The 27,695-nt window shown below is 38.2% G+C and overlaps 1 protein-coding gene across 1 annotated transcript in view; it reads right to left on the minus strand.

Moving 5' to 3' along the window:
• Positions 1–2,717: 2,717 nt before the first annotated feature.
• The window catches only part of UNC5D (unc-5 netrin receptor D), a 620,243-nt gene continuing 595,265 nt past the window's right edge, over positions 2,718–27,695 (minus strand). Inside the window, exons 16-18 of the mRNA XM_056116771.1 lie at positions 25,732–25,896; positions 18,294–18,472; positions 2,718–3,602 (exon numbers count right to left, since the gene is read on the minus strand). Of these exons, the coding sequence (XP_055972746.1) occupies positions 3,398–3,602; positions 18,294–18,472; positions 25,732–25,896 (549 nt within the window). The 3' untranslated portion in view covers positions 2,718–3,397. The remainder of the gene's footprint in view (positions 3,603–18,293; positions 18,473–25,731; positions 25,897–27,695) is intronic.

The raw sequence follows: 27,695 nt of genomic DNA on the forward strand, positions 1-27,695 counted from the left end.
GGAAATACTAGCAACACCTATTATACCATTTTAATATTCTACCTGTACTTCTTAGTGCCAATGTTGAGAATTTCTGTCAAGTAAAGGAAAATGTTTGTAATAAACCCAATATTTTTAATCCAAAGGAAACCTTATTTTAGTGATTTGACAATATCCCTTTCCCAAGACAAATGAAAGAAAAATATAGGAACATTTGCAAAAGATAGTACCTGCAGTTGGAGATACTTTTTTTTTAAGAGGATTTTTTTTTCCTTTAAGAGTTGTGTCAATTTCTATTCATCTCATAAAAAGGCTAGGAAAAAAAATTTTTTTTTTGTAGAAGTACAAATGAGTTGTATGAGACTTTCTGTAGCAGTAAATGAAGCTTGCATTTAAATCCACAGAGTGAATTTCCTTTTGGCTTAAAGGATCTTGATGTAAGTCAGGGAGGGTGTGCAGTAATATTATAAAAACTGGAAATTAACTCTATGATGTTGTAGTTTGGGAAAGGTATAAAGGACACCATTTTGGTGGCATAATTTTAAGTCATATTTAAAGCAGAACTATTAGACTTAAATGCCTATTAAAAGATTTGGCATTAGTTGGAATATTTTGTAAAAGTTTTAAGTAACCTATCAAGAATCAAAGGCTACTTTCCATTTTATGGTTCATTTTATACTAGGACAATAGACTTTTCAGTATGTGCTTGGTCTGCTTAGCAAATCTCTTTCAAAAGGAGAATTTGTGACAACGACAGGTGAATATTAAAATAGATCAAGGTTTAAGTCATGGTGTGTCACCACAAGTTCAAATATAAATCTATCAAATTTAAAACTTCTCTCTCTCTCTCTCTCACACACACACACACACATACACACACACACATCCCTCCACAAATTTCTTAAACATGGGCTCTCTTTGGAATTCTATTATAAAATACTGCATGATACTGACATGCAGTAAGTACAGGATTTCATATATCTAGCATAACTACCAGAAGTGTAGAAGACAGAGAAAAAGAGGACCAAAAGATGAATTTGAGCCTCTAGCTGATATCACAGATGAAATTGTAAAAAATTTGTTTCCTTTGTTAGTATGATGAGAAAAATTCTAAAGAAAAAAAGACTAAATTCTTGACATTCAGATATTAGTGATAATCTCATCTTAAAATAAACTATATAGATTCCAGGGAGAATCATTATTTTTTTTTCATTAATTTCAAATATATCAAAATCCTCGAAGGAAGTATGTTGATTCACAGAACAAATAACTCATTATTAAGCCAATTACAAGGAAAGAATGAAGTCTCAGGATGATTATAAACAAAAATTGTTTAGGTGGTTTACTAATTTAAACTGTAATATATGTTTCTATAAGTCACTTATCAGTTAATGCAGTTTTTTTGTGCATATCATGCCACTCATGCCAACTACCTTTATTTTGGATGACTGACCATCTACTTCCATGTCTTATTCTTCTAGAAATTATATCAGGAAGTGAAATGACTTACACTCTCATGGTTTCTATGGCTTACTAGAGAAATAAGCAACTTTAGCACACTGACAAGAGGGTGCTTTTCTGATATAGATATATTTTGAAAATATGGTGGGCAGTTTCCTTAGAATTTGTTCAATATAGAATGCATTTGGTTCCTGAGAAAAACTAGATACTTTTGAATTTAACCAAAGCTTTCTATCAAATACAGGGAACCATGTATAAACCCCATATGAGAGAAAATGTCTGAAACATTAAGAGCTTTTCACTGCTGTATCCATGGCATCATAAATTCAACATAGTTTTTGGTTATTTTCACTTAGCTGGAAATTTACAGTATTTTTAAAACCTGGGGCCTATAAAAACATTTAAAAATTGATCATCGTCCCACTGACAAGTACTCATCACCTCCTCCATTCCCTGACAATTTTAATGTTATGGTAATTCAACCCAGTAGTTCATTTGTTTTGTGGTAATTTCCATCCTTCTCTGACCCTGACTGTGATAAACTAATTTAAAATATCTGCAAGAGATGAACAGGAAGACATCAATTTCTCCTTAGTCTATCAGAATATCTTGTAGAAAATGATTTTATGAGGGAAAGTTGTATGGGTCATACATTTATCTGTGAATTTTTCCATAATACCAAAACCTCTTATATAAAACATAAAGCAATATGAAAATGGTGCCATGGACGAAGCATCCTTGGTGAGTTTGAGTCATAAGAGCTAGAAGGCTCCCTGAACAATACTGTGGCTTCTGGAACGTTGTGGTAGAGGTTATTTCTTGGATTTACTTACTTGAATATAATTCAGAGCAAAATTAATCTGCTTATTTCCCAAGAGGCAAAAGGAAAATAACCCATCTAGCCTTGCAGAGAGATAGTTTATATTAATCTAGTACCAAACACCTATCAGATTTTAAGAAATTACATTAAAAACTCGAATCAAAACCTTTTAAACAATTTGGGGCTTGATCCAATACCTCCATCTTGAAATGTAACTTATTTTGAGAACTGTGACATTAGCAGTTCATGTGTTTCCTGAGACCTGATTTGGCCTCTAATCTCCAAATCCATGTTATAGACTGTGTTATAACTCTGCTACTTTAGTAATTTTGTTGGGAATAGGGGTGCTCTTATTTTGTTAACATAGAAGAAATACAACACTATACTGAAAAGTCTAATTCGTTTCCTTGAAACCTCTACCGTCAAGGATAAAGAAGGGAAAGACAGAAGTTGGTAGGTTTGTCTCTGGGAGCAAAGATGAAGATGGGGTACTCTGCAACTCATCTGTGGATCTTATGAAATCTCAATCTTATTTATGTTAAGTGGCTAGAATAAACAAGGAATTGGTGTTGGTGCAATGCACTCAGATTCTAAATTTGAAACAATCTCTTTATCATAGCTGAAGTCATACAAATGGGCTGGCAAACCTGTTTCCCCTCTAAAAGCCAGTTTTACATTGAGCGCCAATATCACAGATGCCAACTGGTAGAAAACCAGGACAATCTGGTACCATAATCAGCTGGCCCTTTGGGGCACATCATTAAAAACCTGTTTCAAAGCATGCACTTGTTCAATCTCTGCCATCCCAGCTTTATTGCAGCTCCGATTTCCCCACAGTTCTCTCTATCTAGAAGAGCCCTCTCTTCTTTCTTGCAACTCCAAATCTGAGTTTATAGACTATTAACCCGAGTATGGATTCAGAGGAGACAGTAGAACCCTCCACTAATTAAGAGAGCTTGTACGTTTTCTTATGAACGTATTCAATATAAAATTCAGTTCCTTCAACCAGGGATTTTCCCCAGCTGTAAATGAAGGCTGAATCCCCCAAATGCCACTAGGCAGAAAGCTGCCTCATTTTCCCCCATTTAAAGTCAATGTTCTGAAGCTGGCCGCTGATGTCTCAGGAGAGGAAGTAGACTAGAGTCCATTTTGCCTGCTGTAGTTGAAGTCGGCTTCGTCAAGCTGGGATTCTGTAATGTTTGAGAGTTTCGTGTGTGTCCTCCCAATCTCTTCGAGGGCACAGGCCAGGGAGTCAAGATCACCATCGTGCTGATGACGAGCTTCCCACAGGTTCAAAATGACAGCAGATGGGCTGCTTTGTGTAGCAAAATAAGATAAATTCCTAAACAAGAGTTAAACAGAAGAATAACAAAAGAAGAATGAAATTATATATAAAGGAACAAATAAAAATTACAATAAAGAATAAAAAAGATTTATTGATATTATTCTAGTAGGGGTAAGAAGTTCCAATAAGGCAGATCTGGGGCAGTCTAGTTTATATCCCAACACCATCTGCTTCTCTCCTACCATCTCACCCTGGGCAACCACAAAAAGTTCGTTCATTAGTTTGTGATAATTTCCAGAAACTAGATCTGATTCTTCTCTCTCTGCTTCCTTGGTAAACATAAGGGCAGTCAAGCTGTCAGTGTTGATTTCTCTTTCCTTCCTCAGAAGGTTCATATAAAAATCAGAGTAGTAACCACCAAGTGGACAGCATCTAAATCTGCACCTCTAGTTCTACAGGTTAATGGGAGCAAGTTACAGATCTCTACATCATGTTGGGATTCTCTATATTAGACTTGCCTTGATCTCCTCAAAGTAGTTGCATCAGAAAATGATATCGTACCAATGGTGATGCCCTTTTGAACTATATCAAGTATCTCAGTAATTGAACTATTTTTTGACTCTTACAGGAGAACTTGTGTTTTTGACTTTTCCCTTTTTTTCTAAAATAAAAAACTTCATCCTTTCTGTTCATTCATAATCCTTTACGCATTAATTTTTGGGCTTGAATCATAGCAAAAGTCTTATAATTCTTTATGTTTACAAGCTCTCTAGTGCACTTTGCATTTCATTTCAATTATTGGTAAATTCCTTTCGTACAAATATATATCTTTATTTAGTGGACTTTTGCCATTTGAACCATTAAAACTGGCTCACATGATTTAATTTTCAGGATAAAATGTTTATAAACTCTATGCATCTAAACTTTGTCTTAAAGTCACTTTAATGATCTTAAGGAAAAGGATCATAACTAAAATCATTCTCATAATAGTACTTACTATAATATTATGGCAGGTATTTATTAAATAGCTGCCAACTGAGGAATTGATTGCCGTAGCCTTTTTCAGAAGATATGGGTTCTTAATTAGAAACAAATCATGACCTTTTGGACAATAACTTTGTTCTAATGAATAATAAGACAACACAAAAGATTAAAGGTCACATTGTTTCACGGGGACTTTCATATCAGGGAAAGAAATGTCACTACTAGTAAAATTCTGATGATTTGAAAAGATTTTCTAGATTCAATCAAGGATTGCTTATTCTGTGGATAGTAAGCTTTTGTCTCACTGTAAACTATATAATGTATATATTATGTATTTTACTTAAAATATATTATATTACTTAAGATATATAATATATGCATATACTATGCATTATATTATATAATGTATATTATGCATTATAGAATGTATATACAATCACAAATTAAATTAACAAATATATTTGGAAAAAACTTTTAAAGACACAATATAATTCATAAATAATGCAGGCACAGCAACCATGAGTGAATCACGCATCCTTTTATACAAAATTCTTTGAAGGGTCATGTGTTGGGGCCACACCAGGTAATGTTTAAAAGCTACTTCTAGCTCTGTACTCAAGGAAGACCCCTACCAGTGATTTGGGGACAATATCTGGTGCCAGGGACTGAACCAGGGTTGGCCACATACAAGACGATCACTATGTTATCTATATTTTCTCTCCACGCACCGTTCCTAAAAGAAATCTAGTTGGTTGCCAAATAGCATTGAATATCAGAGTACTATAGATAGTTTCTACAACAACTCAATCTGTACTGAAAAAGGAGAAGGTGAGTTTGAAAACACTCCTTGGTGTTTTCCTCCCCCTTTTCCTCCTTGCCTTTATTCCCTTGTATGTGGTCCCCTTCCCCTCCCCTTCTCCTTGGTCCTGGTCAGTTACTTCACAGTGACTGAAGCAGGACAAGAAAACCATGCCAGACAACTGAAGAACAGCTAGTTCCTCTTCTTGAAGCCATTTTCTTTGAATAGTGCCCCTTCTTCACAGCTTTGTGATCTTGGTTGGGAAACCACTGCTTCTCCAGGTCCATACTTGCACCCCACTCAACTTTCAGATCAAACACCAAGGGAAGCAACAGAGAGAGAGGTGACCCGGAGACTAGGTTTGAGTGGACCCAGTGTTCTCGGAACTCTAGGGACACCATACATGGGAATATACAGTTCTTTATGCTCTCTATAACTATGTTATATATATTTTATTATATATTATAGTTAGTAGCACTGTCTATAGCACTGTCCTCCCATTGTTCATCCATTTGCTCAAGCGGGCACCAGTAACGTCTCCACTGTGAGACTTGTTGTTACAGTTTTTGGCATATTGAATATGCCACGGGGAGCCTTCCAGGCTCTGCTATGCAGGTGGGATACTCTCGGTAGCTTGCTGGGCTCTCTGAGACAGAAGGAGGAATCGAACCTGGGTTGGCAAGGCAAACACCCTACCTGCTATGCTATAACATGTTATATACATGTACATATATATGCAAGACAATTATATTGTGATATTACATTACATATTATAATTACATATTTTATCTAATAGTTATCTTCAAAAGAAAATAACAGTCAGGACAATAGAAATAGACCGGATTTCTCAACATTTTATTGGGGGTTTATTTTTTTTATTTGCATTTGCTCAACAGTAAAACTGCATCATGGAGAAGATACTAGAATCATTGTGATTTGATTACCCAAGAGCTACATTTTGGGTCAAAGAGTCAAAGAGAGAACAGGGTTAAGGACCTTGCTCTGTATCCCAATGGCCTAGGTTTGAATTCCTGGCACTATACGTGGTTTCCAGAGCATTCACAGGAGTAAGTAGACTGATAGGCTGGAATAAGTCCTAAGAATAGCTGGGTAGGACCCCAAAATGAGACAAAAAGTTACATTTTATTTGATGCCAGAAGTTGGAGTACTGTTTCTATAAAGATGAGACATTAAATGCTAAGAACTGGGGGCATGTGTGGTTATAACAGCAGCTACTGAAGTTTGCCACAGTATCAAGAATGAAGCCTTAAGCAACATGTAAATGAATGGGCATAGATGTGTTTCAATAGAATTTGATTTAGAGATAAATAAAACACCGAAATGTGAATGTTATATATAATTGTCATGAGTCACATAATAATATTCTCCACATTCCCCTCAACCCTGACTCCTTTGCCATTAAAAATCCAAAACATTTTTTGTTCATGGGCTTTAGAAAAAGCAGGTGGTGAGTCAGACTTAGCCTATAGGTCACAGTACTGAGTCATGTCTGATGCTGTTTTATAACCCAGATTGGCCGGAGAGGAAGGGTTACATGAGAGATTACACTGAACTTATTTTGTTTTCTGCTGCATTTGAAAATCAGCTCCCAGAGTCAAAGTGTGGAATCTCCAGGCGATGTATTCTGCCTCAAGCACTCCGAAAGCTTCGTTCTGGGTAAATGTTTCAAAATCTTTGACATTTCAAGATATGACAGGAAGACGTGGTTGTATAAATGCAATAATAAAACTTAAGAGAAGAATGAATATGTTTGGGAGGTTGTCATGAATCTTTGACCACTTAAAATATTCATGGATTGTGGAGGTGGGGAAGTCTTAAAAAGTACCCCTGCCTAGAGAAAAAGTTGCTGAGCTAGAAAGTGAAACATGCCAGCCACTTGGTTCTGGAAAACTCTGAAAATTTCCTGATTTGTAGATTAGGTACCCAGGTCAAAGGACCTAAATGATCAAGAGAGACAAAACGGTAACACACACTTGGGAAAGGTCTCAGTCATACGTGGAAAGTGCTCCCTATAGCAAGTTTGTTATTCTTTTTACAAGCACACTCCTCAGAAAACATACAAATCAGCCCACTCAATTTTAGCAGATGCGTATCAGAGACTATTCGTGTTATTTTGAAAATATAATCAGTTTTGCATCCCCTTAAACTACATTTAAATTACTAGAATTGATACATTAAAACAAAATCTGCTGAAATCCTATGACAATAGGTTGCCACTCAAAGCTGAATTATTTTACTCCTTATATATGTCAGAAAAGTTTTTGAAAATCGGTATACTGTATATCCATTTGGTTATCTCCACATCATCCCTTTGAAATTATCCTGACCTCAATCTATGTCACCTCTTTTTTTTCCTCTCAGAATTATGCAGGAATATTTGGATACCAAGAGATAAATGCACACACAATTTAGGGAACACTGCCAGTACTGCAAAGTAGAATTCCTAGAAATAATTACCCGAGTATTTGATTTTTTTAATGATACAGGAATTTTAGCAAAAATAATAGTCTCAAATATTCAGGTGGATACCTCAAAATGAACTTTGAAATGCTTTTTTTCAGTGCTTCAGGTAAATGTTAGGTACTTCAAAATATTATTTTTGTATGCACTGACCTTCAGGAAACCTTTTGTCAACCTTTTAAAATTCTGATCACTGAGGTTAAAAATGAATTTTTTTGGCTTTTAGACACACTCAGCTGTGTTCAGGGCTAACACCTGGCAGTGCTCAGGGGGCCATATGGGTTGCCAGGGATCAAATCCAGGTCAGCCACATGCAAAACAACTGCCCTGCTCATTGTCTTATGGCTTCCAAAAAATAATTGTTTTATTTCATCATAAGCATCCTCACCTGATTTTTACTTAGCTCAGTTTCTGGGGGTTCTGTTTTATTGCAATTTTATCTTTTTGACACTTTTTTTTCCTATTCCCCTCAGTTCTCCCCAATTAAAATACAATGCATTTTGTGGAAGCCAGGGAAAAATTTAAAACTTGGGAACACTTAGCAATTCCACTACGTAGACAATGACCATTAGAATGGTATTTATGGGTCAAAAACAGATTTTCATAGACTCTCAACCTTTAAAATCCATCTTCAAACGAATCACCATGGTAATCTAATAATGACATTTGGCTAGACTTGAGGGATTGGGGAAATATTTTCTGTACTTTTCTTTTAAAGTATACAGAGGGGAGTACTGAACTATGATCAGATTCTACTATATATAGTGTCTTTACTGCAATCACAACACAGGGCTAATCTAATCAAAATTGATTAGGTGTTCATTTAGTATGTCTTTTAAAACAGTCTTTAAATGCAAATGCATTCAGGAATTCTCACATCTGCATCTTCTTTAAGTGAACAAAGCACTCTAGCCTAGCCTGAGGGGGTGGCACTGAGGAGCTTTGAAAGCACAGTGGCCAGAGAGCTGGAGTGTCCTGGGTCAGAGAGCTAACTTCCAGCAGATTGTGCGCAGCCTAGAAGAACCCCCTTCCATTTTGGTTTCCAGATAAAAGTATTTTAGCTACTCAAGATCATTCTACTGGGGGCCACTATGCCTGCTTAAAAGCTGTTAAGTTCCCTCTTTCTCTAAGTCTCACTTGGTTTTGGTGCAGTGCTCAGGGCTTACTCCTGGCTCTGCACTCAGGGATCATACCTGGCATGGCTTTGGGGGCCATATGGGATAAATCCTGAGTCAGCTGTGTGCAAGGCAAGAGTCCTGCCTGCTGGACTCTCTCTCTCTCTCTCTCTCTCTCTCTCTCTCTCTCTCTCTCTCTCTCTCTCTCTCTGGCCCCAAAGCTGTAAATTCTTACTGCTATGAGAATAAATCCCTCCCCTCTTTTTCCTTCCCTTCCTATTCTGGGGTCACTTGTGGTGGGGCTTAAAGATTACTCCCTACTCAGTGCTCAGTGGTTGCTCCTGGTAGTGCTCAGGGGATCATGTAGTGCCACCTCTCCTGTATGCAAAGCCTGTGCTCAGCCTGTTACACCATATCTCTTGGGCCCATGATCACATTTAAGAAACACCTTTAATCGAAACCCAAGCGCAAAAAATTGTAAATCTACAACTGTACCTCATGGTGTTTCCCTAATAATAATAATAATAAAAGAAACACCTTTAAGCTATAGTTTAACATCTTTCTCATAGAAGACACTTTGTACCAGATACAGATGCCATAATCTCTTTTGGAGTTTTAAGATTCCTCTCAAAAGCTTCCAGCCCAGAGAGAGTATCTACTTATAAACTAGGGAAACTTTGTTTCTGTTCTACAAGCTACTGCCTTTTTATGGTGAAGTAAACCTCGGTTGCTTTTAGCCATTAGCAAGTGCATTAAAAAATATATTCTGAGTATTTCTGAGGTCAGCAAAAGTGAAAATTAAGTTAAGCTGCCTGTATTAAATGAGGAAGCATCATTAAAGAAAAAGGCATAATCCTACCATACAGTGTTGAAGAGAGAATTGAAACATAGTCATAATGAAACATATTAATATCCCTGCTATCATCCTAATTGTCTTCTTTAATGAGAGCCTCTTATGTGACCAAAATCAGCCCTCCATATGGTTCTTTAAATGCAAATAGAAAAGAAAAGCCATTTATGCTGAATAGCAGTAATTGGACACACCACAAGCATTTGGCCCATTCATCAAGCTTTCACCCTGAAACATCAACCTCAATGGCTCCTCAAACACCAGTAATGCAGTTCTGAGGATAGAGCAAGTCCATGGTTTATTTCCTGAAGACTCAGCATAAAAGGCACACCAAGCCTCTAACCTCTGTCTATTGCTCGTCTTGCAATGGAGGGAAGCTGACTTGGAGAACTCTCAGAACTGAGGTCCACTCCCTCTTACACAAAGAGTGGTGCAGTGCATTAAATCTTTGAGACTAATTTGGCAATAAAATTCCTCTCATGGTTTTGCCAGTCTATCACTTGGTTCTTGAAAGGGTTCATCCTTCTTTGAAGGCTCTGGGGTGTAGAGTCTATTTGCTTCTTTTTTCTTTTCTTTGTTTCATTTTAGTTCCTGGGTCACGCCTGGTGGTACTGGAGGGTAGCACGGTGGTGGTGGTGGTGGTGGTGGTGTGTTTCCAGCCCCAGTGCTTGGGAAGCATCTGTGGGGATGCTTACAGGACCTTGTGGTCCTGAAACTGCACCAGGGCTTTCCACATGCTGAGCAAATACTAAGCTTATTAGGCCGTGAACTCTCAGATCCTGGACCTACCTTCTTAAACTGAGAGTCACAGTCTTCTTTTAAAAAATGAACAATTTTTTTGGAGGGTGGGGGTTGGTCCACATGCTGTGTTTTATTTAATTATATAGTTCTGTTTGGGGGCACACCTGGCAGTTCTCACTTCTTTTTTTAAAATTTTTATTAGTGAAACACCATGAGGTAGACAACATTTTTTTAATAATTTATTATTAGCAAATGTTTAATTTGTATGCCTACTTTCATATACCCATATACAAGGAGTTATATACAAATGTCTCTTGTGAAAAAAGGATCACTAGTGGAAAACATTTAAGGAACACTTGTCTAGAGTAATGCCTGCAGTTGCCAGATGAGAATGAGGTCAGTTGCAAACGCCGTTTTCCTCGCTTTTACTTCATTCCTTATAGAATAAGCCTATGGTCTTTCCTCAGTTTTGAAAATGAAAGGTAGTGAAAGCCACCACATCAAGTTTCTGCTTTTCTTTGAATTGAGAGAGCATGGGAAAGCAGGTCTCATGTAAATAAATTTTCCTCTTCAGTAACTGGAGACTGAGGGTGAAGCAGATTGAGGATGACGCCCGTTTGTTCCACCATTTGTTCCAAGAGGAAAGACCAGAGGGTGAAATCCTTCTCCCTCTCCCTTTGCATAACTGCATTTCAACCACACCTCCTTGCAAGTCACTGAAAGGAAATCGTTCATGCTTCCTTCCAGGAATCATTGAAAGGAAAGAGGATATGCTAATGAGCTGGGGGAAATCCTTCTTGTGATGAAAAGAATTTTCTCAAATTATGGAATAAAATATACTCAAGCAGGGGCTGGAGTGCTAGCAGGAAAGGTGCCTGCCTTTCACTTCTAACCCAGGTTCAATCCTAGGCATTCCACATGGTCCCATGAGCTCTCCAGGAATGATTGCTGAGCACAGAACTAGGAGTAAGGCATCAACACAGCTGGGTATGCACTCCCCACCCTCAAAAGAAAAAAAAAAGGAAAGGAAAGAAAAATGCACTCAAGCAAACTGACACTTGCGTTTTCAGTACCAATTGAGAAAGCACTTAAGTGGAGGGTTTTTTGATTGTAAAAGGTATGTTTTCATGCCTATCTTCTCAGATCTGTGCCAGCAAAAAGGAAGGTAACAACTTCCTCCGGGGGCCAACACACTTAGCTATCTAGACGGGAAGCAGGAAAGCACTACCCTTTGGGGCTATTTCTCTTGGAGGGAAAGAAAAACTTCTTTTCCATTATCACCTTTAGGGTAGACACCTGCCATTTATAAACCCTTAAACCCTGTACTTTTCATTGGTGGTTAAATTTGTCCCAGGGCTGTTTGCAACTCCACATTAGTGGGAATTGTTCTGAGTCATTGGTTTGAGCTGATGTCCAGCACGTTGCTGTGTTGGGTCCCCCTGGCTTCAGTGTTTGAGATTTTCACATCTCAGACCTAATCTAAATCCATAGGACCACCAGCATCAGAAGCTCTGATTCGGGTCTCATTGTGTTTTGTCTCTAAGGACCTACGCAATTGCTACTTTCTCAGTATCTACATTCCTTAGAAGGGTCATGCAGAATTATTTATTGGTTGGTTGGTTTTGGAGGGGTGGGGTATCGCAGCTTCACTTCAATTTTTGTATTTTAAAACTGGACAATCCAGTAAGTTTAGCTTGGTGTCATCATTGTGAATCTCCAAAAATAGGAATGGGCATATCTATTCACAGAGGCTCCAAGTAATGGTTTCTTGTGATCTTCCCACGAAGCACAGTTACCGTGCAAGTTTTCCTCATCTTCCTTCCATTTAGCCTCCCCCCTTCTCTAACCTCAAAAAGAAAACTTGCGCTGGAACTGTTCCATTTCCGGAGAACTCCTAGTAGTTACTTAGAGATAGATTAATAAGCTGCATTGTGACCTTCCTCTGTCCTTCCCTGCTGCCTCTGGCGACTTCACTAGGCCTTTCATCCAATTAAGAGGGTGCGCAGGGGCATGAAAGGCTATGACCTCAGTGTGAGATGATCCTGCATCTCAGTAGAGGGCCCGTTCAAAGATTTGCTGCAAAAACAAGTTAGCACAGCGCTGATTATCAACCAGAAGGTTTGAACCATATTCATTTGCTCACAATTTCTACACCATCTCCTGTGCACATGAGCATCCCAAATACATTTGAACTATTTTAACCAGCTGACTAAAATATGATTCCCTCCCAGTTCTTACAAATTTCCAAACATGTTTATTACTGTAGAAAGCTGGTATTAAAACGCAATTTATCTGCCTTTTCCTTTTGAATCCTTTCTTCCATCCTGGCTGCTTTTTTTCTCCTCATCTTTCCATACCTCATACGTTTTATCCCTGTATCTGTTTCCATAGCAACTTGGTCAAGCTGGGTATGCTTTCACAAGGGTTTCTGGAATATGAAAATCATGAGGCCTTAGAGAAGAATGATTTAATGGTAGAATTTCAGGTGCGACTTGAAAGAAAAAAAACAGAGATTCTCCATAATGCCAGCCATGTAAACTGTTTTCTTTTGAAACCAGCTTTTAAAATCCTTTCATGCTCACTCACAACAATTCTATTTATTTGAAAGTGAATTTTGGGGGTTCAGCAAAAATAAAAATAATGTTATAATTTCAAGACAATTTTATTTATTCTCCCTTAAGCACATGGTACTATCTTTTTTTAAAAAAATTTTTTTTAATTTATTTATTTTTTAATTTTTATTAGTGAAACACCATGAGGTACAGTTGTAGACTTACAAATTTCTGTGCTTGGGTTTCAGTTATACAATGATCAATTACCCATCTCTCCACCAGTGCCCATTTTCTACCACAACAGATCCCAGTACCCCTCTCCCACCACCACCCCTCGTCTCACCCTGTCTCTGTGGCAGGGCATTCCCTTTTGTTCTCTTTCTCATTTTGGGTGCTGTGGTTTGCAAAAAGGCATTGAGTGGCAATCATGTTCAGTCTATAGTCTACTTTCAGCATGCTTCTCACATCTTGGGAAGATCTTCCTAACACCCTTTATTTGGTGCTCCCTTCTCTATCTGAGCTGCTTTTTTCCCTAGCATGTGTAGCTGGCCTCCCAGCCAGCACATGGTACTGTCTAAGTGTGTTTGATTGCAATTGAAAACATTATAAAGAAGACAGAGAGTACAGCAGAAAAGATGCTTGTTTTGCACGTGACTGACCTGGGTTTGGTCCCCAGCACAACCTCTGGTCACCTAAGCACCTCCAGGAATGAATCCTGAGCAGAGTCGGGAGTAAGCTCTGAGTACCACTGGGTGTAGCCACACCTCCAAATATTAAAAGTAAAATAAAAGTATAAAGTGATATGAAAATTTAACATATGTGAGAACATTCTAGATGAAGAAGTTTGTCTCCAATATTATTTGTTTGACCCTCAACAATGCTCCCTACAAATTAACTTGTATGTGATCAATCGGTTTTTCAGCCCTAATTCAACTATCAATCACAGGTGTCACCAGCACTGATAGGGAGAGTGACTGCAGCTAAAGTGACAGAATAAATGTTCAACCTGCATGTGTAATAGTCAAAGCTTGTTTTCAGAATCTAAAATTGCAAAATGTGCCCTGTGCCTTTTTTTTGGGGGGGTGGTAGACAATGCACCTTTTTTAGTAGGACCCATACACAGGCAAGCTGCAAGACCACCTATATTGCCATCTTACAGCACACACTTGACACTTCTCATGGTCTAACCAACTGCTAAGCCTCGAATGTCATGTTCTATTCTGTGCCTCTTCTCTCCTATTCACCTCTCAGTGTCAACTGACTTGGCAAAACAGCAGATTATCATCAATGGCATTTGCATAAGAGAATGTTTTCAACTGGCAATAAGAAGCAGTATTTCCATGTACTTTAGGTGAAAACTCATCATGATTTCAGGGGTGTTGCTTTACTTTCCTGTTAACATTTTTGGAAAGTGAAAGGGAGGGAAAGTCAGGTAAAGGTGTCTTCACCAAATCCAGGTGACAAATTCTCTGAATCAAGATACTGATTATGAGATTTTGAGATCATCTTTTATTTATGATTCTAGAGTTGATGAGATCTAAAACCAAGAAAAGTTTTCTTACTCAATAATATTGGCCAATATCTGTGTTTTGACATGTGTTTGATGATCAGTTCCATACTATATAGCATCCATAACCATAAGCAGTAGAGCCAATAGCTTGGTATTATCCAGTAGGAAGTTGTGCCCAATCATATCTGAAAATCCCTTTTATCTTTGTCTTCTGCTCCTTCCCATGAACAAGATACAGTTTTCCACAGTAATACAAACAGAAAGGGAATTTTATAATTTCCTCAAAATGAGATTGAGATTTAGCTGACATGATGCAAAGAAGGGCTGGAGCGATAGCATAGCGATAGGGCGTTTGCCTTGCACGCAGCCAACATGGTCGACCCGAGTTCGATTTCTCCACCCCTCTCTGAGAGCCTGGCAAGCTACCAAGAGTATCTCGCCCACACAGCAGAGCCTGGCAAGCTACCTGTGATGTATTCGATATGCCAAACACAGTAACAACAAAGTCTCCAATGGAGACGTTACTGGGCCCGCTCGAGCAAATCGATGAACAATGGGAGGATAGTGACAGTGACAGTGATGCAAAGCAATATTCAATAATCTTTCTCTTGTTCTATTTCTTTAAATGTCTTCGTAATCATACCAGTTTCCAACACAGGAGAGGAATAGCTTAGAGGGCTGATGCAAATGCCTGGTGTACTGAGGCCACAGGTACTAGTTCCAGTACTGCATAACTTCCTCCAACCACTCCAACACTGCCTGTTGGACCACCAGCGCTTTTGCTGTGACCTTGGTGGCTTCTAGGAAGCTGTATCTGAGCTGTCCCTTTGCTGGGTTAGAGTAGAGAACTCTCAAGCCTGAACTGCCAAACTGGATGTGTATCGCCAAGAGCAGATCCTAAAAACTGCCCAAGTACCACCGGAGAAACTCCCTTCTCACCCCACCCCGCAAAAAGGCCAAACAACAACAAAAAAATGAAACCTGTCCTGTCACTCTCTGAATGACTTGAGTGCAGAGCTCAATAAGCCTTATCTCCAAAGGTTATTGCACGGGTAGCCATAGGGTCCTGTGGAAGTTTTACTAAATGAGAGGTGGCTCATTTAAACTAGAGGTCAGCAAAGCTCATTGTAAACCAAATATAGGCCATTGCCTATTTTTAAGTCAAGTTTATTCGAACTCAGGCATGCTTACTTATTTATGTATATTCTCTGGTTGCTTTCATGCTACAGAAGCCAAGTTGAATAATCATCGAGTAGCTGCAACCAATTTACATGGCCTCTAAACAATTTACTATCTGGTTCTTTAACTGAAAAAAAAGGGGCTGTTGACCTGTAGGTTAAATCATTTTCACTCTTCAGATTATTGAAGAGTTAAATTAGACAATAAAGTGGAAGGTTGGAAATGCCATTCACTTAAGTTGAATACACTAAGATTGAAAGGTGGGTGTAGATTACATGTATACATGTTATTCTAATTTGCTAGTAATTGTGAAAATTTCAAAGGAAGTAGTATTTATTGAAAAATCGGCATTTGTGGGCAACATGTTCGAAACTTTATGATGCAGGCTGCTTGAATTTCTTATGTCAAGGATATGCAGGATTTCTTGGAGAAGGGGTTTTAGGGGAAAATGATAGAAAGCTAGCAGGCACATGAAATGCCAATATTTTTTAGCTCTGGTTACTGAAGGCAGTAGCTGGCCCCAGAGTAGTTGGCTATCTAGTGCTCATTTGAGCCCAGACACATAAGGGAGCCAACTGTAATCTCTAGTTTGAAAAGCTTTGTCCCTATTGTGCAAAGCCAAAAACGGATGCCTTCACAGGCACATGTGTTGTTCCCTTATGTGTCTTGTAAATGGAGAATAAAATAGAGCAAGGTAGGAACATCTATATGCGCCCTCAGTAAATGAAGACTAGCATCCTTACGGCCATAGAGATTTTATGGCAATTACATAGCACAGCGGTAGGGCATTCGCCTTACAAGCGGCCAACACGGTCAACCCAAGTTCGATTCCTCCGCCCCTCTTGGAGAGCCCGGCAAGCTACCGAGAGTATTCGATAAGCCAGACACAGTAACAACAAAGTCTCCAATGGAGACGTTACTGGGTCCGCTCGAGCAAATTGACGATCAACGGGAGGGCCTTTACCTTTACCTTTACCTTACTTTCTTGTAGATGGCAAATTAAGAATCATAAACTCTTATAGCCAAAATGCATTATAGAGTTTATGTCGCCCCAAATCTGTGAACTGTTTGGTGGCAAAACAAACGGAGGAGGCTAAGTCATGTGTTCAGGCAGGCTGGAATTGGTGACCACACCAGCCCATTTTGCCGAGCGTCTGAGTGTCTGCTCATGTGCTCTCTATTTTTGTCAAATTGAAATCAATTCTCTGTGTTAGTTTTTGATTCTTGTCCCCAGGTGGTTCAGGAAGTGAACATGACACAGTCATGGTGTTCCTGGGTTAAAAAGAGACATCTTATCCTTCATCAAGGTGACTGGGAAATATTTAACCTAATTTCCACCCCCCAGTACAAGCATTCATTTTTGTATTCTTTCATTTTCAATATCTCCCATCTCAAGAATCTAACTATTCTTTTCAGCCCTGCCTCTCTTACTTCATTTTTTTTCTTGCTGCCGTTTTTCCTCCCTTGATGTTTCTTTCTGAGCCTGACAGCTTTCTAGTTGGGCCCTCCTTTCTTGGAGTCCGGATCCCCTTTGAAAAAGGGAGCAGCACTCTATCCTTTCTTGGCACACATAAACCCTCCCTTCAGAGAAGAAAGAGTTAGGTAGGATGTCTGTAAAAAATAGAGAACAGAACCCAAAAATGACAGGATAAGTCAAACAGTAAGAAAATGTGCTTTAGCTCAAAGGAAAAAAAAATATATATATATATATATATATATATGACCAATGGAAAAGGAAATAAAATGGTTCTGACAAAACTTGCTCTCTAGTTTATTCATTCTGGGGCATGCAGGTGGATAAGGAAAAAGGAGATGTTTGTTAGTGCCTTCTCCCTGCTTGTTATTCCTCAAGCTGAGCTCAAGCTGCCTGACTCATCATTGTTGCTTCAGATAACATCCCTCTGCCTAGTCTCTTCCAAAGTGATAAAGTCCATTATGACTCTCTCACTTCTCCTAACTCAACCATAATGTTAGCAGAGTAGTGGGGACTGATAATTTAAGTAACATATCTTTCATGATCTTTATGCAACCTTTTGCTTACATAATGCCCTCTGCCTTCAGATCAGAGACACCTCATCCTTTTTTAAATGGAAGCACTCATTTTGCAGGCAAATGAGGCTAAGCGTGTCCCTATAAAGAATTAAATAATGGTGGATGTTGTCTGATGCTGAGTGGGAGGAGGAGGGGCCCTTCTTCTTTGTGTCACTGCCTGAAGATAGATCCTTGAAGCAGTGAGTTGAAAGGCGCTTCACCTCCATTTGGTGGTTCAACAAGCAAACCTAGAGATGGGACATGGATCAAAGTACGACTTTCCCCTGTTGTTCCCCAAGGACATATGGTGGGAGGAAATGCCCTATATAGAGTTATACTCTTGATTTTTTCCTATTTGTGTATCCAGACTTCATAGGAAGTATGACCACGAATCTAGAGATTTAGGAGCACTTGAAATCACATGGGTACACCCAATTTCCTTAGTTTTCAAAATCTAGTTTAATAAGATCCTCTTTTAAAATTTGCCCCCCCCCCCCCCCATTTACCTGTTGATGCTGTTTTTCTGTGCTAGCATCTGCCAGTCCTTGCCTTTGGCATTGGGAGTATCGAATGTAGCACAAATCCTCTGTCTGATGGAGTAGGGAATTTTGAAGGCTTTGGGGCCAGTCTGTGCAGGGAAAGTGCTGTCCTCTTGCGCAAAAAAAGTGATGGTTTCTCTTTCACTCTATAAACAGAATCACAAAAACATGATCAGATCCAGCTGGAGACACAGACTGACCTACAATTCTATTTTTTCCCCGGAAAAAGCCTGTTAGCATAATTGCGTATGATGTTTTCCTAATATCACAGACTATATAAAAATATCGATGCATTCCCCTCAAATCTAAAATAGCAAATAACTTCTATAGAAGGCTAATGAACATATAAGGGAGATTCACACTAACCACTTTTTTCCAGGGGAGTAACAGACAACCACATCCTACATCAAAGAAATGCCAGGTGAGAGCAGAATTAAATTTTTTTCCAAGAAGCTCCCATGGATATTATTATAATCAGTCTGAAGAAGCTACCAAATGGAAAAAATTTAGTTCACTAGAAGGAATGATTGTCCTAGCATCAAAACTGACCAAAAGGGATGATCAAAATATTGATGGGAAAGACCTTGTTGGGAAAGCTGTGAAAACTGAGTATAAGGTGAACATCTGAAAATATGCAATTTTTGTAGTCGAAAGTTCTGTGATTCAATAGTAAATATTTTAACATCAGAATTGAATTAGCTTGTTAAAATAAGAGCTACTCATGAATCAGTGGCAAGATCTTTCAGAGTTCTGAAGTGGTGCAAGCAGGAAAATGTCAGTCTACTGTCCCTCATCTTGCTTCAGATTTGAGATGTCCAGTGTAGCTTTGCTCTTTCAATACATCATGACAATTAGATAATCGTAACCAGCATGAAATCACACAGATATTGTTCAGACTAGAGCAGGTGTTTCTGTTTATACAGATGAATAGAGTTTTAAGACCAGAAAAGTATTGACTAAATCACTCCTCTGATTATGACATGTTCTTACTGACAGAGAGGGTTCTGCAGACATAATTAGAGTCAGATTAATTAATTATGTCCTGGTAAGGAGAGATTTCCCTGTATGACCTGACCTAATCAAGTGACCCTTAAAAGAGAGTCAAGTTTTATCTGCAATTATCTCTCCTGCTGAATCAGAAGGAAGCAACTGCCTTGCTGTCCCCTGTAGGTGGGGTCATGAGGGGATCCTTTCTAAGAGTTGAGTGGCCACTCTCCAGGAGCCAGCATGAATATGGGGGGCTTCAATTCTGTTGACTCACTTTAGCAGGATTATGTTACTATGTCACCCACCCGAATACACTTGGAAAAGAACTCTGAATTTCAAATGAGACTATGTCCCTGGTTACCACCCTGATTTTCAGCTTTGTGATATTCTAATTAGAGATTATCCCAACACTGGATTTTATATTTCCAAAAAAAAAAATAACAATACACACCTTTCCCAAAAGTCCTGGGAGCTTTCCCCAATCACTTTTCTTCTCTTCTTGTTAATACTACAATTTTATTCTTATTATAGTCAATGTAGCATGGTTATAATATTATCAATATTTATGATTTTGACTTGCATCCTCACTGTCACATGACCCCCTATCACTGTCCAATGCCACTTCCAGTCGGTTTCTTCCTCTCCCATTCCCTCTGCCTACTGCTTGGTAATCAGTTTTATAATCAGTGACCAAGTGTTTGTCATTATTTGCTGCATTCCCTTGTTTTACATGCCACAGATGAATGAAAGTATCAGATATTCATCCTTCCTCTAACTTATTCCACTTGATGCCCTCCAGTTCTATCCAACTTGCAACAAACTGAACAATTTCATCTTTTCTAATAGCTGTATATGTATAGTGCAACTTATTTATTCATTTCCCATGAAACATTATTTCTATATTCTGGTTATTGTACTTAGCAATGCAATGAACAAAGGTGAACATATATCTTTTCAAGTTAATTTTATTGTGTTCTTGGAGTAAATGCCAATTTCTAGTCTTTCAATTTCCTTCTAGGAACACCATAGTCATGGCGGCTCTTCTCAGCTACCGTCCAAGCCCATAGAAATTTAACCCTTCAGACTTGGTTATACTTAAATATATGTTCACTGAAAGGTTCAGGTACAGATCTTATCAATGATGGTTGATGTTTCAAATTTCTATAACCATAAGATACAATTAATTATACTTTGAGAACTGCTTACAATACCTTAAATCTGCATACCCCAAAGGATGTCCCAGACAATGTTTCAAGAAAATGCAATCCCGTGGTAAAAACAAAACAAAAAAGCATTTGATGGTTTTCACGTATTTTATCTTCTCAGAAATTCCAAGTATGTGCTGCATATTAAACTTGACATTCTACACACTTGTTTTAATTCTAATCACTAGGATGCTATACAACAATGCACACTCAAGTTCTTCCTGTATGTAGGGTTAGTTAACACGGTACAATAGAAAAAGCAGTTTTCAGGTGAGAAAGGCCTTGCTTGGCTATGAGTCTCTCTATACTTCCTAACTCAATGACCTTGGATACTATAAGACCTCACTCAGCCTCAATTTTCTAAACAGTCTTTCAGTGTTTTCTTTTTTTTTGACTACACAAAGATGATAAAAACCAAAAATCACCAGGTGGTTAGACATGTAGCTAAGAGTAGGCTTCTGCAAATATAGATATTTATATCTATACCTATATATACATCACTACATCACACTGCTACAAAACAAGCACAGAAAGTATAATGTAGTGAGGTCAAGAAAAATGTATCCTGAGTGATATGCTTCAGTAATTTAAAACATAAAGTGATTCATGAAAGAGGCATTTGGGTTGGCCTTAAAAGGATGCATTGCTCTTGACTAAGTAAAAAAGGGCGATTTCAGTGGACAATTCTTTTGTGATATGTTAGATGGTTATAAAATGTACCAACTCAGGCATAAAATTGGTTACAAGATACATAATTTTTAGCACTGTATAAAATTTCTTCTAGCTTTTAAAAATGCAAATCAAAAGGAATAGCTTAAGTATTTCTTGACTTAAAGGAAGAGTAATGTTCTTTAAATAGATATTAGCCACTAGAGAGAAAAAGAATTCTATATAAGATAGTAGATATTGTTAAAAATGACACCAAAGGATATTAACTTTGTAAAAGGGACTTGACAATAAAACTATAAACATTGAAGGCATCCATGCCAGAGGACTGCTATAGACAGAAGATTTCTGGAAGCTCTCATGGTTATCAATTGGCCTTGTCTACTAAGCTCGGTTGACAGAAAAAAAATAATTTTTTTTATTTTACTGCTGATTTTACTGTTGGCAGAAGACAGACCACACTGATACATAGTATCTTCCCCCAAATCTGTACAGAGTGGTTTAATTTGGATATTAAAAAATATTTCATAAGATTGACCTAAAATATTTTTCCCATTTAGTACACATTAGTAAGTGGGCCTCATTTCCTCAGAAGTTTCTAAATTTAAATATTTTCTGTGAGTAAGGATTATACATCTTGTGAGATTGATGCTTAGCCAACTGGTCTAAGAAGGCAACTTCTGATGCATTCTAAAAGACACCTGAGCCAAGTAATAAGAATTCTGTAGATACATCACATTCTCTGATTGTTTAAATTTAATATGCAGTGGAACAGTAGATTCTCATGCTCTGCACATCTGAGATAAGCGGTTGCTACCTGGCTAGCTTGGGAGTTGTACATCAATGAGAAATTCCCAGTATTTGGTCCATTTTGAAACAGACAAATCATGCCCTAACCTTCACCATTTTTGGAAGAAAGATAAGATAGAAGCTTGAAGAGAAAACTGTAATGTGCAAGATTCTCATTTAAGTTGTTCTTACAGAAAAATAGATTTTTCAATAATATTACATTAATAGGGAATAATGAAATAAGGAAATAAGTTACCTGGGGATTTTTCCATCTTTTAATATAAGAAAAATGACTTTGCTTCAGTTCACATATAGTTTTTGATTGGTAATACTGTTTTATTAGTGTGTAAACTGATAGTAACCATTACTGAATTGGGTTAAGTTGAAGGGAAGAGTCTGTTTGTAAAGACTCGCACAATAATGGTCACTCTAAAGAATCGACAAAAATGTATTACCTTTACCACTAAAATACTTTTTCAGTGTGAGATAATCTGTCTGATTGTACTATATTTGGAAAACTACTTAGGTGAGAAGCTTGAAAGATAGACAAGACATAGGAAATAAAGCCTTATATGCCTTCAAGAGGATGATAACCATACAAAATTATGTATTTAGATATTATTTTACTAAATTATACATATAGTCATAAAACCACATTTATACTTATTTACATATACATCTTTATCTTATATAGTCCCATTGTGAAATCAATAAAATAATGGGAAAAAATGGGACCCAAAATATAGTCCTTTAAAGGAAAAGTGTGAGCTATGAATCTAAATAATGAATTTTTTTTCCAGAATGTGGGGATATTAAAAGAAAAATTCAAAGAAACAACTTTAGAAACTTTAGTGACTTTTAATGACTAAGATTTTACTTATTTAGTTTTTGGGCTACACATGGTGGTACTCCGACTTTGTACTAAGGAAGTACTCCTAGCTGTGCTCAGGGGATCATATAGGATGCCAGGGATCAAACTCATGACAGACACATAAAGGGCAAAAGTAGGCTTGTTATAGCATCATTTTTGTCCCCAAATTTTACTAATTTATTAAAATTAGTACAATCAGACAGATCATCTCACATTGAAAAAGTATTTCAGTGGTCAAGGTAATACATTTTTTTCTATTCTTTAGAGTGACCATTACTGTGCAATATTAGTAATCCAATGTAGTAATAAAATAACCCAATGTAGTAAATTCTAGCCTAGTGGCAATGCTGTAGGATAGATTTAAATTATTGCTCTATTGTTTCTAATTCACTGACTGATATACAGTCACACTTAGAACGTATCCTGTCTCTTCCCTAGGTAAACACAGTTTGCCAGAAAATTAGCCACAAGATACCCCAAACACTGCCTGGGCCCCCAAATATCTTCAGAGTATCTCAGCTAATTCCCAGCTCCACATAGTGTGACCTGAGCAGCAGCATTGTGGGCCTTCACACTGAACCCACTGACCAATTTTAGCTAAGAATTACAGTATGGCACCCCCAAGTCCTTTTCCCTCTAAGCAGTACTTAGGAGGGACCTTTCATAAACTAAAAATGAATTAGATAAATAAAGATGATTGTGGGGTCAGAGCAACAGTATCATAGGGAAGATGCTTGCCTTGCACACAGTTGGACCAAGTTCAATCCCAGGCAGCACATACGTACTCCTGAACCTTGACAGGAGTGACCCTTGGGAGCAGAGCCAGGATATGTCCTGAGCATTGCAGGATGTGGCTGTCAAACGAATAAAGATGATTATGTATTTGCTCGAGCGGGCCCAGTAACATCTCCATTGTGAGACATCATGTTACTGTGTTTGGCATATTGAATATATCTCGGTAGCTTGCCAGGGTCTCTGAGAGGGGTGGAGGAATTGAACCCAGCTTGGCCGGGCTAGCTGCGCACAAGTCAAATGCCCTACTGCTGTGCTATTACTCCAGCCCTTGATTATGTATATCAGCTTATTTTTTCTTATATGGATTTGAAAATCTATTTAAGCAAGGAACAGAGGTAGCAGGGTATAGCAACTATATTAAATTTCTTTTCTATATCTTGTAATGGAAAAAAAAAAGAGTTGATACTTCTTTTTTCTTACAAAAAAACCCTGTTACACTTTTAATTCTTTTGGGGAGTTTTGTTTTTGGAGGGGGGGGGGGGGAGTTTGGGCCACACCTAGCAGTGCTCAGGTCTTACTCCTGCTCTGTGCACAGGGACCTCTCCTGATGTGCTGCGGGGCTATTTCTGTACTGGGATGTAACTGAGTTTGACTAATTACAAGGCGAGTACCTTCACCCCTGAATTTTCTCTCTCGCCCCATTAAACCTATGCTTTTCTGTTAACATGTTCATAGACATTCAGACATCTAGAGAAATGAGCACTGCAGGCATCTTTATGTTCTTTTACACTTCTTATATTTTCCTTTTGTTTTTATATGGAAACAGTCCTGCAGTTTTTGTTTGACTTTGAGATGTATTGTGCTAACTATGGCATGACTGCTCAAGGTAGAGATTCTAAATATATCTTACCTTAGCCTTCTGGCTTTACCTTTCCTATCAAAAGTACTTTAGCACATAATGCTAATTGGCAATAATGAATGCAAATACTGTATAAACATGTCAGTTAAGACAGCTATCAATTTTGAGACACAATCCTGTGGAAAGCCATCCGCTCTTCAGAAAACTATTTGGGGAATTAGAAGTACTCCTTTTGCATAAACAATGAGTTGAGATGAGTCTAGACAAAGAAGTGATGATAATATAAAGCTACAAGTTTCCAGAGAGGAAAAAAATACTGAAAACGAGGTGTATGTATATGAAATGTTAGATCTTATCCCCAATCCACTGTGTATATAGAATATCAATGTGAATATATGCAATATTCTATAGTTTAACTATAATATATGTTTTTCTAAGCATGTCAGGGATTACTTTAGAAGTTATACATGAAAGTGTCATATAAGCTACCTTGAATTCAACTTGTAAGCTATCTTCTTCCGCTCCCTCCCGAAAACCATTCAAGAGAGAATATTATTGTTGGGTCTCGATCCTCAAAGCCAAAGTCATAAAGTCACCCATTGGTTTAGGTCAGACTAAAGTCATGTCATACATGCAGCACCTTTTGCATTGGATCCCAAGTGATTTCCCTTTTGACTCCCATTCTAATTCTTCCCTTCAATAATAGTATGATCTTGGTAAAGGTCCTTCCCTTCTAAGTTTCCATTTCCTTTTTTGATGGAGGAGATTAATATTTATTGTAGTGATAAATCTAGGTTTAATAGAAATGGGATATTCAAAACCCCGAACCTTGGGGGCATGAGAAAGTGTAACACATTATGGAGCTAAAACTAGGGAGAGGTAAGAACATATATATGGTAAATGACTTCTGAAAAGCTAGTCAGAACCAGCCAGAAAAGTGCAAGGGTGAGGAGGAACCACACTGCCAGAAAATAATGGATGTCTCCTGGTAGCCCAATCCTCCAGTGTACTATTAAACTGTGGTTCTGTGTATAGAACCTCCTGATCCAGTTCCTTCCCCAAAGGAAGGCTTCTCCAGAGAACTTCAGTTCTGATGGGCTAAATTTCTTGCCAATGGAAGCTCAGTTCAGTCCTTATGCGGAGAAAAAGCTTATTTGACAGTGTTAGTGATGACGATTAAAAGAGTTGTGCGTTTTTCAGCTCTTTTTCTTCTATATTGCACAAATGAACAAGGGACCATTTTCTTCTGTCTTTTCGAATCCAGATTGAAGCACCCATCCTTCAAGGACTCACCTCTAGGATTGACGTTTGCACTTGCAGTATCTGTTCATGGCCTTTGAGCTGCCGGATACAGATTTTGCAGGACAGCTGGGTGGTGGTAGGCGTGTAGCGCTCTAGGGAGAAGGCACAGTGCAGGGGCTGCCGGTTACTGCACCACACGCGGGAGAACGGGACTTCCTGCAGGGTAGATGGGGAGAAAAAGAAGGGTCCTGTGTACCAAACCCAGCTGAGCTGAGTGTGGAAGAGAAAGATTAAGCAGCAGTAATGATAGTGATGTCAACAGCCGGGCTAACTGCCTAAGAGACTCGGGTGGAATCGTTGTTAAAATGTTCCAGCATACGCCAAGCAACACAAAGAAAACTAATGTTAATTTCAATTGACAGTTAATATTCGAATTCCATAGCCACACATAACAGCTCGTACTTCACTTGGTGATATCCACAACGAGAAAGAATGATAGCAAATATTTATCTTTTTTTGTTTCCTCTAGCAGAGGAAAAATTCCTTGTTAGAAGACTTCCTGTTTCATCTTCCTGCCTTCTTTTGGTAAGAGGAAATCTCAAATAAAAATTATGTGACTAGCCAGGACTTACCCCACCACCAACTCATGCAAAATTGTGTAGATAGGGAAAAAATACTGCTGATGTATCAAAAAAAAAAAAAACCTTATACCTTCTACAAAGGCATACCATGCACACATGTCTCAGAGAGAGAGACGTAGAATCTGTGCTTCCCCAAAGCAGTATACTGCACTAAAGCATTTGTTCAGTCATTTCACATTATGTGTATGGTGATTATTAGAGCCAGACACTGTCCTAGATAAACCATAAGAAACAATATACAATTATTTTTATTCCTAGTCTCAAGATTTAAAAGTGAGTAGCAAAAGCAATTTTTACTAAACAGGGGAGCGTGGGGGTGGAGGTTAAAAATGCTAAATAGAGGGGCTGAAGCGATAGCACAGTAGTAGGTAGGCTGTTTGCCTTACACACGGCAGACCCAGGTTCGATTCCCAGCATCCCATATGGTCCTCTGAGCACCAGCAGGAGTAATTCCTGAGTGCAGTGCCAGGAGTAACCCCTGTGCATAGCCAGGTGTGACCCAAAAAGAAAAAAAACTAAATAGATCACTCATTCCCCCTAATACCAGCCAAATATTTTCAGCAATTAGACTGTGTTCAGGCATGCGGCTTTATAATAATGTGATATTCACTGATTTTTTTAAATTTCCAATAAAACCCCACCTTTTCCCTTTCTACTCAAATTATGCTGGGGGCCTGGCCACTAAAGAATAACTTCTACTAATCTTCATTTTTCCTTTTCTCTCTTTTCAAATCATTTCACTAATGGACCCGTTTATACATTGCTCTCAATATAACTACCTGAAATACTAACCTTGATTTATCAAGTCTGGTTGTTTGATATCTGAAGTGTAACTGGTAAGGGCAGCAAGTGTTATAAGACTAATAAAGATCAGGATAAAAATTTTTATTCTACTCACTTTGAGAAACTATGAGTTACTTAGATAATCCTGTGTTCAAAGATGAGGGCTTTTCCCCCCCCCCCCCCCTAATTTTCCTCAATGAGAGCCTCACACATCCTACTTTTGGTCACTTGTGGGGAAAATTAACAAGGAAGTAATAGATTATTGCACAATGGAGGAGAGAAAAGTGGGAGAAAACTGGGAGAGTATGAGAGAACACAATCCAATTTTCACCTCAACCATGCATCGCTCTAAAACATATAAGAACTTTGTGGCTTTTGTCAGTTGACTTATATGTTTTTAACTCTGATCAAAGGGAAAAGCCACTGATGTCTGTTCAAGAGAAGACCAAGATTGAGAGGGTCTGCATGTGTGACACTTAGAGTTGTCTTCTAGGGGGAAGCATGCTGGTCCTGGTCATTAAGTAGGTTTTGGACTGGTCATAACTTGCTTATACCACCAGTGATCAGAGTATGACTTGACTGAGCCATTCA

Source organism: Sorex fumeus, unplaced genomic scaffold (assembly GCF_029834395.1).
Source record: "Sorex fumeus unplaced genomic scaffold, SorFum_2.1 ptg000033l, whole genome shotgun sequence".
NCBI lineage: Eukaryota > Metazoa > Chordata > Mammalia > Eulipotyphla > Soricidae > Sorex > Sorex fumeus.